This window comes from Drosophila miranda, chromosome 2, assembly GCF_003369915.1.
Source record: "Drosophila miranda strain MSH22 chromosome 2, D.miranda_PacBio2.1, whole genome shotgun sequence".
Taxonomy (NCBI): Eukaryota; Metazoa; Arthropoda; class Insecta; order Diptera; family Drosophilidae; genus Drosophila; species Drosophila miranda.
The window spans coordinates 32,019,419-32,038,690 of NC_046675.1; the positions used below are offsets into that span (position 1 = coordinate 32,019,419).

The 19,272-nt window shown below is 43.3% G+C and overlaps 1 protein-coding gene across 1 annotated transcript; it reads left to right on the plus strand.

Moving 5' to 3' along the window:
- Window positions 1-241: 241 nt before the first annotated feature.
- On the plus strand, window positions 242-18,969 carry LOC108156995 (45 kDa calcium-binding protein). Its single transcript, XM_017288789.2, has 4 exons — window positions 242-417; window positions 11,128-12,343; window positions 17,920-18,604; window positions 18,661-18,969. The coding sequence occupies exons 2-4, from the start codon at window positions 11,874-11,876 to the stop codon at window positions 18,733-18,735; spliced, it is 1,230 nt and encodes a 409-aa protein (XP_017144278.1). The 5' UTR covers window positions 242-417; window positions 11,128-11,873; the 3' UTR covers window positions 18,736-18,969.
- The last annotated feature ends 303 nt before the right edge of the window (window positions 18,970-19,272 follow it).

Sequence of the window (19,272 nt, forward strand, 5' to 3'; positions counted from 1 at the left end):
AATTTGTAGAAATGAAAAAAAACCTGGCCTACTTTAAATTTAAAACCACTTTGAAAATTTGATTAATTAGCTAAAAGTATTAAACTGGATTTTGATATGTCCCACAGCGGTGGTCGCTTACAACTTGTCGGCTTTCCGCCACCCCAGCTCCATCCCAACCGACCAACCATCCAGCCACAGCCCCTTCCACCGACCAAGTTCTCGGTTTCGCTTCGGGTAGCCACCGAAGCTTTTTGGCCAAAAAATACAGTTAGTACGAACTGGTAGCTACTCGAAGGCGGACGTGTTGCCGCCCGTGGTCTAAGCCGTGACAAAAACACGTTTACGAGACTTGTTCGTTATTTCACGCGCGCGTAAATCAAACCCGAAAAGAGAGGCAAAGGCTAGAGCAAAACAAACCAACACACAACAAAAAATGTGAGTGCAGTAACGGATAGTGTAGATGTAGTTGTAGTTGTTATTGGGGATAGTGTAACCATGAACTGGCCCGCAATAAACCCAAAGAATTGATTACAATATTCGCTTATAGGGGGTATCCGGGTGGGGATTCGTAATTGCAATTACCAAGATTTAACCACAAAAATACATTTCGTATATGGCACCGCGCTCACACACGCATACAAAATACGAGTATATTGATTTCTGGCATTATTTATTAATGATTTCAGCAATAAAATTGCTTACAAAATCCGTAACACACACACACATGTCCCAAAACAGGGATCCGGCGGCGGTACACCTTGACGTATTTCAAAACGTCACCCCATTCTCGGGGGATTTTTGGTAGCTGACAGTGCTGCCAAGTGCCACGACGAAGGAGAGAAAGACCTGCCTGTCGTCAACAAGTCTATCAAGAGCACGTTTGTCATTTTTGTTGCACTCCCAGACCCAGACCCAGCCACCAGCCCCCGGCCCCCACTTGTCAGTCTATCTGTCTGCCCCTGTGTCTGTGTGCTAGTGTGTGTCTGCTTGTGTGAGTCACTTTTCTGTTTGCCAATTTGAAGTTTTGTTTGAAACTATATTGTCCGTCCCCTCCACTCACTCGCTGCTGACGCTGACGCTGTCGCTGTCTCTCTCTTTGGCGCATTTTCATTTGCATTTTGTCTGCTGCTTCGCGCGTCGCATAGCGAAAATCAATTGTTGTATGTAATAAACGCCAGCCAGAGCCCGAGAGAGCTTAGCCAAGCGTTGAGCTGCCAACCAGCCAGCCAGTTGGCTCTAAACCTGCCAAAATCAGGTTTATTTTTACATAAGCATTTTGGATCATACGATATAGATTTGCAATAAAAAACTGAAAGGAAAACTCTGCAGTAATAAAAAGTTTCAATAGATTTTGGTATTCAGAGCGGAACTAGATCGTATATTTTATGAAGTTCCATTCAGTTTAAGACCAGTTTGCACACTAAAACTTAAAAGTCAATTAGTTTATTGGATGTGGCAAAGTTTTTAGACTGAAACTAAAATTCTAGGGCACTAATTTGTCTCGTACACAGTGCGACAGTCAATTTCGTTGAGAATTAGTGCCACCAAGAATTAATGTCTACAAATATGACCATAACATACAAAAACAATTTGTTTTAAATGCCAAAGTTGAAGAAACATTAAAAATGGTGGGAAACTTTAACATTGGATGGCTATATCTTCAGGTATATTCACTCTATCGGGACGAATCAACAATTCTATGAAAGGTCATACAATTTTCTTTTCAAATCACTAAATTTTATAAGAGTTCAATTTTTAAAAAAGATTTTGGCCAAACCAAAGCATAAGGAAGTGATCTACTCAACCAGGCTTACACCTAATTTTTGCCAAAGTACTTTCAAAAGCTTTAATTTTGTCGACAGTGTTGGCAAACGTTTGGTTTGTTTTTCAAATGGCGGGCTTCATGCTAAAGTCAATCTATCATTCTTTAAAAATATCCAGCTTTTAAGTACCTTCCACTACTAAAGTGGAAGCAAAACAGTGCCTCTTTCTATTGAAGAATCCTTAGGACTTGACTTAAAGTGTAGCTCTAAGATAAAATAACCTTAAGCTGAATGGAGGGACTCCCATGGGTGCCCCTGTTGCTGCTGCTGTTGCTCTCTTCAAATTGAGTTGTTGTTTATTCATGCATTTGTTGCACTTCTACGCGTTTTTATTGTTATACCAACACCCGCGCGCAAACACATGTGGACATGCACACACACTCATTCATTCAGTCATTCAGTCATTCAGTCACTCACACCTCTCCTTCTCCGCATGGCAAGGCACAGAGTTGACTTGTCTCTGTCCAAGAGGTATTATTATTAGGTGAGGCAGTGCCAAGAGAACGTTTGCTGTTACATTTCAGACTCTGATGAGCAGTGTGGATGCCAGCAAATCATTAATAAATCAGCGGGAGGCAACAGACCTCATGCAACTTTGAAGACCGGTTTTGCCCCTCACCTTATACTGTGATCCACCTATGCCCTTGTGCCCGTGCTCGTTGGCCTGACATTTCTATGCTTTCTGCTCTGCAAAAGCTCAAGTGTCTGTTACGTTTAAATGTCGGCTCACAGTTACATCTAAAATTACAGACAGACACATATGTATGCGACATGTGTGTGTATTACACATGTATGTCTGACATGTGGCATTTTGTAAACATATACGTATGCATATGGATGTCTGTGTTTGTGTTTAAAGTGCACTTTCACTTTTTGTGACCGCCACCCGCCTTGTGCTGCTGCCGTTCACCCCTCCCCCGCACCACACAAACTGCTAAAAACAAAAACTGGCAAAACGACAATCATGAGCAAGCACCTCCCTTCCCTCTGTACCCCTCTCTCACACATCTCTGGCTGGCTTTTTCACTGTTACTCTCTCTTCCTACAGCTCTGCCGCTCTCGCTCACTCTCCCTCTCTGGCCGCACTCTCACTCTCGAAAAGTTTGTGTGTTGGTACAAAAGAGCAACAGCAAGAGGAGGAGCAGCTGCTGCTGCTGCAGCGAAGTGCAACCGGTTGAGGTAATCATGTTTTGTTGCCGTGTTCCAATTGCCATTTCCACCAAAGTAACATAATCATAGAAATGCAGAGAGAGGGGGAACAGAAAGAGCGGAACCAGAGATATATAGATACATGTGTAGAGGAGGCAATGGTAATGCTATCGAGAGAGAGAGAGAGTGAAACAGTGCGAGTAGCATGGCTTAAGCGTATTATAATTAGAAATGGAAATACGGCTTTCGATCAATATTGCTTGTAGCCGGTACACGTATGACATTTACTTTAGTTTTTCGATGAGAGATACATAGAATCAGTAGATACTACATTTCTGTACATATATACAATCTTCTATGCTATATCATGATTAAATGATAATGAAAAATGATATTTAAATACAGAACGGGTTTCTGGATGAAAAGAATAATAATATTTTGCCAAAAGCATTGACATGTTTCCCCAAAAGCAAGTGTTTTGGTACTCAAACACCCATTCTATATCTAAGGGACTCATTTTTAAGAACTCTATCAACTACTATATCAACATTTCATTAAAATCGTTTGAGCCGTTTAGGAGCGGCCCGTAATGGCTTAATTTGTGCTATATTTAGTATTTTTACGGTGTCTTTCTAGGCGCTTCTTATAGTGGCTTTGTAAAGAGAAGTACATATTTCTGTGATTATTTCGTGGTTTTTTTTTTGCCGTTTTCACTAGTATTCTCGCTGAGTCTTTCGTTTTATTGGTTCGACTTTTTTTCTTACTGTTTTTTTTCCACTTCCTTAATCTTGTGCTTAATTTTTTCTTCTGAAAGTAAAAATTTATCCACTGTACTAAAAAATTCAAAAGGATTCATCTCCATCTTCATTGGGTTTCCATACAAAATAGACCCTATCTGGACTTTTTTAACATATAAGTCAAATCATTCACCGAAATTCCCATTAAATCTCATACGGCTACAGAAAAGGAAGTGGGGGGAAAACAGCATGAAAAACATATTACGCATACGCTGCGTTGTGCCTACATTCAAACTTTTTCGTTTGTGAACATTTTGTATGAGATTAGATTAGCGCGGAAAATTTATTTTTGCCGTGTCAATGAACATATGCATATGAATACAGAAAACATACATGCAGACCCTTAATCAAAATGCAATTAAACAGAATTATAGTTTAGCCCCGAATGATAAAATTAGGGGGAGGGGTGGAGCAGACATCTGGGTGTTGGCTAATCCACTTTTCCCATGGTCCACTTTGGCCCTAATCATCTGTCCCGAAACTAATCCAATCTGCTCTTGCTGTGAATTCATTTCCATTTCCATTCAGGGAAAGTGCCTCCGACTTGATTGATTTGGTTGTGCAGAGGAAAACTTAGCTTCTAGGACCTGCATGTGGAATGGGGCCATCCATCAACGTCACTAAATTGGGGGCGAAAAAGCGAGCAACAAAACAAGAGATTAAATAGGAAGATTATCTGCAAGAAAGCGAAAGAAATTAAAGAATGAATTTGTAGAAAAATAAAGCGCTTGATGGGAAATTAGTAGAAATTAAGGGATGAGTCTTAGGCTAAGAAAATCTATGGAATGTTGCAGAAGGGACTGTATCCTTGAAGTCCCTAAAACCTTTTTAATTGGAACTCTTTTGCCATCATTATTCGAAGACCCTGAAACTGTACTCATATATCCAAGGTCCATAGTCGGACTATGCCAGGAAAAGGCAAATGCGCACCGAGAGAGAGACAAGAGAGGAGACAAGATGTAGAGCAAAGAAGAGCCAAGCAAAAGGGCCAGAAGTAAAGAGTGGGAGAGACAATCAATTCAATAATCCAAACAGCAATCAGTATGCATCCCAGACTGAACTCCACTTCGATTTTCATTCCGCATTGGCATCAAACTCGGTTTGCATTCGATTCAGGAATTCAGGGGTTCAGAGGAGTTGTCAGGGTGTCAGTCAGTCCTGCACCATCCACCTCTCTGGCACACACACCTAATAAAGGCTTATTTACATATGAATGTGCCTGTCCTTGTCCGCACACACGAGTCCCACACGTGTAAATTGTGTAAAAATGTGAGACGAACCTCATTTTGAGTTGGCATTTCCACCTGACATCCGACTGGAAGGTGAGTCCTAGTCCTGCCATGGCGATGATGCCATTCCTGTGACCCTGCCATGACAACAAGTGCCAATCTCTCCATCTCCCTGGCCCCCCAAAAAAAACTGTGCAGACTGCATTCATTTGTTTGCGCCGTGGATCGGTGCTTTTGGGGGGGGGCGGCCTTTTGCATTCAAGTGCATTCCCAAGTTTTGTTGTGCACTTTCCTTCCCCCCCCCCCCCCCCTCTCTCGCTCTCTGTCTGTTGGTACATCTCTTCTTTACATTCCCACTCCCCTTTTGGCACTGCCTCTGTCGGCTGCCTGCCACCTGCTGCGTTGTCATGGCAATTGCCTTGCCACTGCACCACGTTGCGTATACGCGATGTGAACGACGCGGCGCGCCGTTAGACTAACAAGCTTTGCTTTGGTTTGGTTTTTTCATGCCACTTTTTAAACGCACATGCCATGCACAAAAAGCAGAGGATACTCCGGTTTTTTTGTGGTTACCTTTTGATGGAATTCTGGATTGTGTTTAAATAAATTTACTTAATTGAAGAGTTTTTCGTTAGTCATTCAAAAAACAAACCATATTTTCTTTCTCTCTACAGTACCTTGTTAATTTTTCTTTTTGGGGGGAGCAGAAGTAGAAAATATTCTAGATCGAAAGGAAATCTCGCAGCTCCTTTGCCAAATAAGAGCATCCACACTTCGAATACTCTGCCTTTTGGCTACTCTTTTCCTTTGCCGTGGATCTCGGCATTGCTCTCTCGTGGGTATTCGCATTTGCTGTGCGCTTTTTCGGCATTTTCATTCTCTACAAACAACAAACAAATCAACTTATTTGTCTGTTTCCTGCTCGCTTTTTTGTTGGTGTCTGTTTTTGCCACTTTCCTTGCATCCTTGGTGTGTTGTTGCAGCTTGTTTGCTCGGGCACTGATTGAGTGCAGCCCACACTCATGCAAATGCAAATGCAAATGGCAGGCCCAGCTTTGACTTTGGCCAAAAGCCAGAGTTGATTATGGGGCCCCCAAAAACAGAGAAAAGAGACCACAAACAAATGAGAGAATGGGGAAAATTAGCCATTTGCCGAGCAACCTATGGACAGACCTTAAACGGAATAACTTTCGAATTGAGATTATCCGGAAAATCCCTGGGGAATGGCCCTAAAATGTGAACAAACTCTTTCTGCTAATTGGTATAAATTGTGGGTGGCTTGGGGGTGGCTTTTCTCCCAACGCCTACTTCAATTTGGAGTTCATTAAAAAGTTAAATTAAATCTATCAACGCAGCAGCCCGCTCCCATTATCGTCAGAGAATCCTTCCCCATCAGCAGCATCATCATTATTGGTGGTGGGGCTGCTCATCAAATCGCTTCGAGTTTTAATTGAAATGTCAGGAGTCTCCCAAAATGGTTATGGCCAAAAAATTGAAATAAATTTTCCTATGCATATTTTATAGAATTTTGTTGCTGCCTCTGTTGCTTCTCTGCAGCCACAAAAGGGGACTGGGAGAAGTAGAGAAGGAGATAAATAGATAGATGGATATGCTCTCATAATTAATACAATTGGTTTGCCATCGATGGATGGCTCTTACTGTGATAATTGAAATCGAAACGAGTAGACAGCAATTCATAAATGGCTAAATATATTGGCAGGACGAATGAAGATTGAGAATTAAGAAGAGGACTGAAGGCATGCATCGAAACTTCTTCCATAAATTCAAACGAAACTCCAAACAGAATCCTTTGAAGCCACAAAACCCCCCTCCCACAGATATATGTAGCAATCTTTCTCTCCCATTTGGAACACACATTCTTCATTCCAGGATCTACTTAACTCATCTTTGTTGCTGCCCCCTCGAAAAGCATTGCATTTCGCTTGTGGCACAAACAATCACTCGCTTCAAACTGTTATCGTTTCCCCTGCCCCTGCCCTCTCTCTCGGCCAAGCCAGAACTATTCGCCAATTCCCAACTCAACTGGCCAATAAGCACCCCCCTGCCCCCTCCTCTCCACTGCTGCTCAAACAAACGATGGATCCATCAATGGGAGGGCAAACATTCCATCATCATCATCATCTTTATCGTCTTTATCATCGTTTTGTAATGTGCAGGAGGAATCGAAGAGCAATTTTTATCCGCTCGTTCTGCCGTGTCCTCTTGTCGAAGGAGGAGGGGGAGTCCTCCGATAAAGGCGATAAGGGGGAATGGAGGAGGATGGAGAATCGTTTGCCAAATCAAATCTTTAAACTTGTGCAGGCAGCGAGAGCTTATCGCTGCCTCCCCTCCTCAGACAGAAGTTTGACCCCCTCTCCACCCCTTCAGATATCAATCCACAACCCTTTGGAGCAGCGCTCTCTTGTGCTTCTACATTTGGTGATGCCCCTGTCCTGCCCCTCGTCGCGCGTTTCATCCTCTGCTGGCCCCCCTTGATGCCCCTCTTCATTCGCTGCTGGCCCTCTCAAGGCTCTCCATCCTCTGCTGACCCCCTCTCGATGCCCCTCTTCATTCTCTGCTGCCCCTCTCGGATGTCCCTCTATCTACTGCCACTTGTCTGCCAATAGTTTTGCAATAAAGTTTAACGCATTTTTATACCCTGTAGGAGAGTAGATCGTGGAGGGTATATAGGTTCTGGATGGAATAAGCCAATACCATGTAACCAGCATATACCTCCAGAATACCAGCAATACCTCATATTTTGTGGATATATTTTTGTAATTATTACAGTCAGAATAAGAAGTCAGAAAGAGGTAATTATTACAGTCCTCTTTCCTTCTAAAATACCTCTAAAGCAGATATCTTTCTTTGGATGGAGGGTATTCTTTGTAGTAAGTATTCTTTATTGGCTGTCCAATCATCTATATTTGTTGAGTAGTAAGGGGTATCTTGTAGTCCACACATCCTCCCACAGCCCTCTCACTTTGTTTCAACTTTCTTTTCGTTTTTTTGGCGCACCCCTCCACTTCTTTCGGCCATGCACTTTTTGCTACATCATCGATTTTTATTGAAATTGACACTATCTATGGGCCGAGGAGAGCAGAAGCTCCATAAAACGGGCGTTCCGGGCGTGAATCTTTATAACAATCTCCTGTCCCTGTCCAGTTCTGGCACAGGGGCACTTTTAATGAGCAGCCAGCGAGGCGAGGCGTATCCATTCGGCGACAGTGAGGAGGAGGTCCCCCTCGAAAGTACTTTACAAAGTTGCTAATTGGATTTGATTTCGAAGAGATATGAACATAAATTTGATTAAAAAATCTTTCTAGCTCTGGCTCCATTTGCACATTTTCCTGTCTCCCTCCCTCTCGCTCTCTGTGTCGCTCTGTGTGTTCCGCTTTTCAGTTTTTTCATTAAGGTTGCACAGAAAATTTCATTAAAAATTTATTACCAACTTTTTGTTGCGTCTGTTTCTGTTCCAGTGTGTTTTTGTGTCTCTGGGCGTGGATGTTCCTTTTCTTGGCCATCTGTTTATTGTTTTTTTTTTTGTCAGTGAAGCTAATAACCAACAAAAGTTCAGAGAGACATAAAACAAGGGACTCGGAGAGTAAGAGAGTGAGAGAGGGTCCAACCAGTTAATAAAAAACAGCAAAAATGAAACGGACAAACAGTAAAAGTGGCCAAAAGTGGTGTTGGCCAACACACAATGCAATACAATGCTCGTGCTGGGTAGCATCTGCGACTCTCTTGCTTATGAGTGTATCTCTGAATCCGAATCCGAATCCGAGTGTTTGTAAAGATGCTCAACTGGTTTTTTGTTAGCCATAATAAAAGCCAGGCCAACAGCAATGGCCAGCAGCCAGAAGTGCAGAAGTGTCAGAGAAAACAAAAGTAAACGACGCGAAACAAAAGCGTTAAAAAGTGTGGCAACAACAAGTGGGGTATCGTAAAAAACACACACACTCCCCACGAGAGTGGAGTAGGGTTCTCGGAGGGAGGGGAAGGGCCCTACTTGCTATATGGTTCAACATATTCAGAAATCCAAATTGAGTCAGTAAGTCAAATCGAATTCGTGCCGGGATTGCCATCCAAGGCAAGAGGAATCCATTCGGAGAGAAGGAGGAGGGTCCATGAGAACCCATTCAGAGAAGAAGTAGGAGGAAGGATTCATTTCAGTGGGAGAAGGGGGAGTTATGGTAATGCATTCAGTGCGCATTCATCTGTGGAAAACATATATAAATATCTGATTAAATTATACTTACTTATAGCGCGGGAAGTTCTGCGGCCAAATGGGGGCGACAACCAATTCCGTGTTGAGTGGATTGCCATTCGGTGGAAATTTTCCATTTGCTTTACTCAATTAATGGTCCCAGTCGGTCGGTCGGTCTGCAGATGTAAATAAATAAATGTAGGAGGTGGTAGCAGAAGAGAATGCTAGGGTTTATAAAAGGATGTCTTGAATCCTTAATGGTCAGACTGGAATTTGGCTTTAAAATCTGTTGAAGAAACATTTAAAATGATAGAAAACTTCCACTTTGGGTAGCTAGATCTTTGGGTATATTCACCTTATTCACATGAATCAAAAATCCTGTGAAAGATCGTACAATTCTCTTTTGAATTCATTGATTTCTGTGGTTATTCGCGTTACAGATGCTAAGTGAAAATTATGAAAGTGGGCAAAGGCAGTTTTGAAATTTTTAGAAAAGATATTTGATTATGTTGCAAAATCCCAGTACGCGGAAGTGATCTACTCAGCCAGGCCTACAACCTCATTTTTGTCTTGTGGAAAGGGCATTCATAGATTTTATTTGAGAGCTCTTTGGGGAGTATCTTTCTGGGATATCAAAAGTTTAGGATATATTTCCGAGCCGGAGTCCTGGGTGATTCCTAAAGAAATAAATCTTAAAACAGTATTAATTTAAAGCAGAATTAAACCAGTTCAAGGATGAACTTTATTAATTCCCAACTAAGACTCTGAGACACAACACACCTTAAGCTCCAAACAAAAGTACTCATTAAATCCCCTACGAACTCTGATGCCTGCTCCCCTGTTTAATGGAGCCGCATAAATGTTCTGTTCTGTGGAACAACTGTTGGAATTTTATGTGAGAGCTTTTAAAATCAAGTACCCATCACATAGCCCATGGCCTGGCCCTGAATCTCATCTCTGAACCGAACTCTCATCTCATCTGGATCTCATTTACGACTCTCTTTCGTTTTAGTGCCTTCTATTATGTAAGAGTCATTAGCTTGGCCTCAATTTTATGGCTGATTCGGAATCTCGTACTTCAATAATGAAATGAGAAAAGTACGAATGCAATTTATGGTAGGGGACGGGATGGTGTGCTATGGTATGGGTATTTTTTTCTAATTCGCTCGTTGGCTGCTTAATGACTGAATCCCCTTTTCGCAGCTGGACCTCTTATCCTCCCTCCCTGGAGAGGTCATTCAAGTTGGTAAAGAGCTTCCTTTCGGGTGGAGGGGTGGGGTGTAAATTAATAAGTTTGCGGCTGGTCCTGATGGGGCGGGGGGTGGTGGAGCCACTCGACAGCAAAACAGAAATTCCAGAGTGAAGTGGACAGTGCTCCTAAAAGGGTTTTAGAGCATGCTTGAAAAGCCCTAAGGTCGCTATTTATTATCATAAGAGATCCGGTTATGCTATGACCTGAAAGTGCGTTTTAAAAAAGGAATTGGGAGTGAAAGAAGAGGCGCTGTACAGCGAAAGATGGGTGTTTGCAGAAGTGAAGAGTTTTCATAAGGCTTTGAGCTCATGTCTCTTTTATATACAGAATTTCTGTTTAGTCCTTCCATATTTTACTCATAACGGCGCGAGTGAGCGGTGCTAGAGAGCCAGGGGTTGACGCACGAGGCGAGTGAGCCAAGAGTTGATGCTTGTTCGTTAGTTAATTTATATTCCTTGTTCTGTGTTTCCAAAACCTGAAACTAAATTCGCTTTTGTTTAAAAATTTCTGAACAATTTCGAAGGAGAAACTGCACTCCATGGCTCTCCACAGGGTTAAACGCTTTCAACGGTTCTAGGCCCCCTAAATGATATGATCCCCGAACTGATCCCATAACTTTAATCGAAGTTCTCTGTTTAAAAACAATTTCCTTAACTTTTATTCATGGAAAATCCATTTCCTTTCACAGCTGCAGCAGTACCACCATTACCATCATCATCATCGTGTTTAATGGAAACGATGCCTGTAACAATCATGTAAAATTGGTATAAAAGAAGACCAGGAGACGGCGATGAAGAGCGGGAAAAACGCAGGAAATGGGAATGAGAATGGGAACCAGAAACCGAACCAGAACCAGAAAACGAGCATCGCATCGTACGAGTGGCAATAACACATCAAATTGGTATTAGAACTTGTTACAGTTACTTCGAACCATCGTCTGGATGCCCCCTTACTAAAAGTAGGCGTGGCCACATACTACAGTACAGTGCGGGTACAAATTGGTAGAGACACCGACACCATCCCCACCGACTGGCAGGCATCATCATCAGCATCATCATCGTCCTTGTCTCTGTCTGTCGCTGGGATGCAACATAAAAGTCAATTAATGTACAATTACAACAACCCAAAGAGCAGCTACTGACAGGAAAGGAAAGGAGAGAAAGCAGAGCACAGAGAGAGAGAGTGTGTGTGTGTGTGGAAATTACTGCAAATTACACGCAACGAGAGGGGGAAACGGGGTCTAGGAGCGCCAAGTTGGAGCAGGAAACCGCGTGGACCGAGGAGGCACTGGAACAGCAGGAGCTGGTTCCATCATCGCCCTCCCCAGTCCGTCGACATTGCCATCCATTGTCCAGTCACAGCCTCAGCAGAGGGCGAGACGACGGTGGCGAGGCTGGAGCTGAAGCTGGAGCTGGAGGTGGTGGCTCCTACAAAATGACTTTCGTTAACAAGCTGAGCAAAAGCTTCCGCTGGCTTCGTTGCTCGACATTGTGCGCAATTTTGTTTTATATGTTCTTCATTGGCCTGATATTGCACAGCACCAGCCACAAGCTGCAGCAGCACCAACAGCAGCAGCAGCAGCAGCAACAGCAGAAGGACCAAAAGGACCCAGGAAGCAGTCACAGCAGCAGCAGCAGTAGCAGCATCAGCACCAGTAGTGCTGCAGCTGCTGCCCAAGAGGCTGCCAAATTGGCGCCCAGTGTGGGGCACCAGCAGCAGCCCTCCCTCGTGGCGGCATCAGCCAAGGAGGAGAAAGCGCAGAAAGCAGGAGGAGTAGGAGGAGGCCTGGCCACAGGGACAGCAGCGGTTTTGTCGTCCAGCAAATCCCCTAACCAGCCAGAAACAGTTATTTTGGCGGCCAGCAATGTGAACGAGAAGCAAATACTCGCAAAAGCTTTCAAACGGTAAGTTTTCGCTGGGAATCGGAGGAGCTTTGTGATGTGGCTGGAGGGTCTGATAATTTGGCGGTAGCTTCTTTATTGTTACGCATAACGATGGGGCCTGTGGCCTCCCCTGCGATCCCTGGACACAGCAAAGGACTCGCCAAAAACACCATAAAAGAGCCCCTACAGTCTCTGCCATAACTCTATGTACGACAAATTGTGGGAATTAGTGGCAGCATCGAGTTCGAGTGATGGATGTCCATGTAGCTCGTTCTGTTGTACGATGGCGGGTTGGGGCAGAGGAGGATATTGGATCAATAAAGCCACAGAGAGACGCAGAAAGACAGAGATTTATTCCTTATGTCCCTTATGATTTTGATTTTGATTTTGATTTGTTCCGAGCAATCAAAGAATAATCGAATTACCAAGATAACAAACATTGATTGGAAGGACAGGCTTAAGCGAGACTAAAGACGAGACTTAACATTTATGGAATAGTTTCAATTATATTTTCAGCATAATTTAAAGTGCTTTTCCTGCCAGTAATTTCCTTGGGGAAAACCCTGTTGATTCCTATCCGGCTGACTTGCACAATTCCCCTAATTACTTTAACTATATAAAGCGTTCGCTCTCCGCACAAGCGATTAGGCAATTGGGCAATTACTTGGCCACACTAGAGGTCGTAATAGATTCTTTTTACATAGGGGTGGGGCAGAGTATCTCAAAAGTTTCCCCCAGTCATGGTCTTGGGGTAAAATTACAATTTGATGCTGTGTCTGTGGGGTTCTGGCGAGTGGTTCTGTGCGGGTTCTTGGAGGGTAATCAGGCAGTCAAAAGTGCCCGAAAATTTTCATAACCAAAAACTTGAGGTGTTGAAAAGAGGAATTTTCCAGGGGGAAAATTGTACTCAAACTGTCACTGCAATTTCTCGTTTTTGGGCAAAGTTTTTTGGTCAAAAGTTTGTGGCAGGAAAACTTTAAAACTTCAGCTCGAAAAACTCATTTCGATTCAATAAATAATAAAATGGAAAGACATGCCAGGGTGGTCTTTGATTTTGGGCCCCAGGCAGGGGCCACACGGATATCCTGTTTGTCCTCTCCGTCTAATGAGAATTTATGCTAGTTCAATTAAGTTGCACATGCAAAATGGAAATGGCACAATTTATGGCCTTCAAGCTCTCATCTCCCTTGGGGCAGTGCATCTGCTTGATTGCTTTCGGCTCAAGGCCATCTCCACTCCACCCTTTTCTTTGCTTTCCCTGAATGCCGATTCGAATGCCTGCAAGTACCTACAGCTTTTTACACATTTTGAAGTATGATAATCATCTCTGAAGGCAAAGCTGTCCATCAGCGGAGCATTCACTGTGAATCGCCTTAGGCATGAGGGAGCACAGTGCGGCAAAGCTAATGCCCGACACCCAAGGACCTTCCATCGCTTCCTCGCTTCTCTTCAGGGCATATCACACTTTGGGAGTGTGGCCAAGCGTGTACGCATTTGGCGTTTACATTCGTATTTGTGTGTGTTTGCATTTGCATTTGCATTTGTGTTTGTACGCGCACACATGTTTGTGCATGAGTTTTATTAATATTTGATAAAAGGATAAAATTGTAAAACCATTCGACACGACACTCCTCTCACTCGAGGCACAAAATTCATTTCGAATTTCCATTCTAATAAAACTCAAAAACATTTCGGGCATTCATTTTGTACTACAAATCAAATTAAATTCCATTAAAGAGCCACAGTGAAATGCCCCAAATATTATTCCGTTTTTTTTGGGCAACTTTAAGGTCCTTGGAGGGGGTTTCTGTGGGTTTCTGTGTGACTTGTCGCCTTGGCATTAAACTGCAATTAAACTGACCAGAAAATGTTGTGATAATTGCGTTTGTGTCTGAAATTAATAGCCTTCATTTTGTGGAGGCCCTCTCTGCTTCTCTCCCTCTCTTCCGGCATGTAAATTCCATTTTAATAATGCGGTTGACAATGGGCTTTTGGGGGGCAGGGGGAAGAGAGGGTAGTGTGAGGATATGTGCCATTTTTAGGAGCAATTAAATTTTATCTGCCATGGAAACTGCAACTGTTGCCTCGCTGAAAGGAGGGACACTGTCATAAATTTTAATTGTAAACGGTATACCTCTCTCTGACTCTCCTTCTCTGTCTCTCTCTTTCATGCACCATCGACCGCCTGCTGGCCGTATGTGGCAGTTCTGTTTCCAATCTCATTCCATATGCATGACCGATCCGATCCCGATCCAGCCCACTGAGGCGTGTGCTAATGTCCTGTGTCCAATCCTGACTTTTGCTTCCAATTAGGCATGCCATGCCCTCCTTCCATCCTTCCATTCTACCATTCTGCCACGCCATTGCATTGCATTGATTGGAGACTGCGCTAAAATGGCGCACTTCCTTTTCCGCTGGCGCCGCACAAAAGTATGCAATAAACTTTCGGCTAAACTTTTGCACGCAACACGCGGCCAAAGTTTTCTTTCTTTAGAAAATTGTTGGGAAAATGTATAGCGAGCGACAGAGAAAAGGAGTTGGCTGTCTAGTAGTTCGCTGGTTAGTTGATTTTCAGTTAATTTTCTAGCAAAAATATGATGTGTTTTGCGGAGAGTAATTAATATACGGAATACAGACTATTTAAGGATTATTTCTTGTGTCTAAAGTTAGAGCTCTTTGGAGAAATGTTTAAGGTATACTTTCTATAGAAAGATCGTTAATATAAAGTATATTTATTCCAAGGAGCTAAAATATAAAGCCCCCAAATTCTTATGCCATCTTAAAAACTTAAACAACTTTTAAAGGCAACAATTTTCCAAGTTTAAGCTTAACCTCTGACCAAAAGAAGTGCTAAAAGAGTAAGAAGAGACACAAAAAGTGCAGAGAGAGACACAACATAGTGTAAGAGAGAGAAAGAGAGAGCAATGGGATGCATGGATAAATCCGAAAAACATGAATATGTACTCCAGCTGTCGGTGTATCCTGCCATCAAATAATAGTTTTATGCACCACTCAAAAACCTTCTATGACTGTGTGATCCTGTAGGCCAAGTCCTCAGACAGACACCCAAGGACGCTCCCTCTGTGGAACTGTATGGCAAATGCAATTGGCCAACTTCAGTGCTACCGCAGGCTTATGCAAAATGCACTTTGCGCTTTGTAACAAATCTCCTCCCTGCCTCCCGTGCCCTACCTCCGGACCTCCAGGGGAAAAGGAAAGAGGGTCCCTGCTTAGGGCTGGAGAGGACAACCGTGTATTTCCTTTTTCCATTGGGAGACGAAGCTCCTTTTTGAAAAGCTTCAAATGCACAAAAATGTACGAAACGAATGAAAAAGTTCGTTTCCGTTTGTGGTTTTCCGTCTTTTTTTTTTGTGATACCCTGGCCAGGGGGTATTTATGATTTCACAAAGAAGAAGGGTTCATGAGCCCTGCATGCATAGACACAGTCATCACAAATACATAGTTTTAGCAAATTATTGTTTTACTTGCCCATTCTCTCTACCAGAATATAAAATAGAGTGAAAGTGAGCGAGAAAAAAATAGAAATTTTCGTATCTGACACAGTAAAAATACGGAGAACAGCTTCGTTCGAACCGTTTTGGGCGAGCGATTCTATTTAACGAGAAATAGGGATCTATTGCATATGCATTATATGCTCATTCGGAATATAAGCAGAGTTAGGGTCTGATTTCAAGCACAATTTACACATTTTAAATTGAAATTTATATAGAATTGAATGCATTTTCTTAAACACTATAACATATGTGGATTTCTTTGTTATGGAATTGCATACAGTTGTATTTGTTTATGAATTATTCATCCTTTTATCGTGTTCAGTTAGGAAGACTGTGGTTTTGTATTCTTTATAAGTGTTGTAGTTTTTGTGCAAGAGTAGTGTGGTTTATTGATTGTTTTTCCACATCTTATTCTTTCCCTTTATTTTCCTTTTCCTCTTTCTGTTCCTCTTTCTGTCCCTCTTTCTTTTCCTCTTTCTTTTCCTCTTTCTTTACCTCTTGTTCCGTTTGCGAGGGGCACTCCTCAAATGGTGTCTGCATTTGGCCTGCTGGCTTAGATGGGGGTTCACCCCTTTCCAGACGATCAAGTTCCAAATTGATAAGCCTTATTTGCTCCCGGTCGTACTCCAGCCAATCTGCTATTTTCTTATCCATTTTTGTGGATTCAATTTAATAAATTTAATTGAGAATTTTCTAACGTTTGTTCCGTTCCGTTGATTTTCTAAACGAAACTAATGTTTGGAAATGATTTTCCGTATGATCGTTGACATAAAAGACTGATTTTCCTTTTGGATTTGGTTTTACCATGGGCTGCTTATCCTTTATCGTTCCGTAAGGGTATCTAAAACTTTGGTTCCACAAAAAACCAGCGTTTTCATGTCTTTTTGTGTGGGTTTTTGTTTTTGTGTGGCATTTACTTCCTTGCACGTACAAGATGCCAAAGAAAGAAACTCAAAGCGAAAAAACTTTGTTTTTATATTCAAGGATTTGCTGCTTCTCTCTTTCTCTGTGTGTGTGTGTGTGTGTGTGTGTCTCCCCTCTTTGATCCAACTAAGCAAACGACCGCAAACGTTTCTCATATACATTTCACCCAAGAAGCAAAACGAGGAGCCCGAGAACGTGACCGAGCGAAGAATTAAGAGAGAGAGAGAGAGAGCAATGTTTCAAGAGCCAAAAAGACGAGTTTCGAGAGGAGAATTGGTGGAGGTGGAGGTGGCAGCAAAAAGAGTAGAGGGGAGGCAACTTAAAATCGTTTTAGTTGCAACTTTATTTATTTATCAACTATATGCTAATGAAACCACTGTGCGGTGGCTGCTGCGGTGGTTGTTGCTGCCTCCTGCCTCCTGCCTCCTGCAACACACAGCCACAGCCATGGCTGTCTGCTGCTGCTGCTGCCACTTCCACTGCCATTGCCGCTTCCGTTTCCGTTGTGTCCCCACGCACACACAGACACAAGCACAATCACAAACACAAACAATGTTCCAGGCGAAGACCACGCAATCTCCATCCACTCCCCTCCTTCCTCTCCCATTCGCTGATTATTCCGGCGGTTAGATGGCTTTGACTTTAAGCAAGGCATACTCCAGAGAAGGTAGGCCGCTACAGCATACGTTTACTGCACATCTGTACCTTCTGTTTTTTGTATCTTGTATGCTGCCTCCCACCAGTGGGTAGTCCCAATGAGCAGCTTTAATGTCTGACACCTGTTTTGGGCATTCGCACTTCATTGCCAAGAAGGGGGCGTGGGGACAGGCGGTCGAGGGACAGCCTGTGGGCTTGAGAAATCATTAGACAGCTGTCATATGCAGCCTGCGGTGGCAGGTGGCAGACAGAGACAGAGTCAGGCCCGGCTTTCACAGGAGGAAGCCACAAGACAAGTGTGCAACAGGGAATTACAACCGAAATGCCTTGGGGGCAAGCCTTGAGGTCCTTAATGTATAATGTACATTTGATTAGTGCCCCTCCAAGTCACTTAAATTTCGAAATTATCTCACAAGATTTGAGGAATTCAAAGCAGTTGTGGGAGGGATACCACAAAGATGTAATTTCTGATATATATTTTCCACCTTCCTGCCATTCCAGAGCTGATCGCAATCATGATGGACGTCTGTCCATCCAAGAGTTGGGCCAATACATCAATCGACGCATTGTCGAGCACATCGATGAGGCCATCATGAACAATGCCCGCGAGTTCAGGCGCGTGGACATTGGTCCCGCCGATGGTCTGATCACCTGGGACGAGTACCATCGGTTCTTCCTGCGGGAGCATGGCATGACGGAGGCGGACATCGATGAGCACGATGAGATCAGGCACACGGCCCTGAATCGTAGGGCGCGCGAGGACATGATGCGGGACAAGGCCCGCTGGTCGGAGGCGGCACGCACCGATCTCTTCACACTTACGATCGATGAGTATCTGAGCTTCAGGCACCCGGAATCGAGTGTGTCCAATCTGCTGGAGTTGGTCGATGATCTGCTGCGGCAGTTCGATCAGGATGGGGACGATCAGCTGACGCTGGAGGAGTTCTCCGACCTGAATGTGGACGATGATGATGATCTGCTGCGCAAGTCGCTGATCTCCAAGACGCTGGTGGAGCGCCGGGAGGAGTTCAAGCGGATCATCGACAAGAATCACGACGGCAAGGCGGATCGGGGCGAGCTGTTGTACTACGTGAACCCAAAGACTCCGCGCTATGCCCTCCAGGAGGCGGCCACACTGTTCAGTCTCTGCGATGCGAATAAGGACGAGCTGCTGACGCTCAAGGAGGTGCGTTTCCCAAGGGTTTTTTCTGGAATATAGTAGTGAATTTTGTTTGTTTTCAGATGACTGACAATGCCGAGATATTTCTGCAGTCCAAGATGATCGACACCGCAAACAGTTTTCACACTGAATTCTGAATAATTTCACTTACATTACTCCTCCTTCTGGCACTCCCTTTTACCCTTCGAACCCTTTGAGCATTTATAGTGATATTAATTTGTAAGTTGTTCATTCTTTTGTTCATATATCGTTCTGTAAGATGTAGAAAATCATTTTCTGTGTGATTTTTCAATAATTAAAACATAAGCAATGCAAGGAAAATCAAATAATAAATCGAACACGAAATACTCCAATTATAAATATAAATATACGTAATTTTATGAAGCTCTAAAGAAGAGGGTTTTCTTGAAGGGATGCGGGATGCGGCACATCCTCTTGTCAAGGATACAGACTTCAGATAAATCCCAAAACAAATCTGAAACATTAATTCATTCCCCTCCTTCTGCCCGGCCTGGCTGCCAAATGATTTTGCCGCGTGTTTTAACAAAGTATGAAATTAAATTTGTGCCACCTTTGGAGTGCTCTTAAGAGCACATCTCTTCTCTTCCAGCTGAGCTGACAAATCACTTCACATTAAGGATAAGTCCTTGTTCAATTTGTTTGTTTGGTTGTAG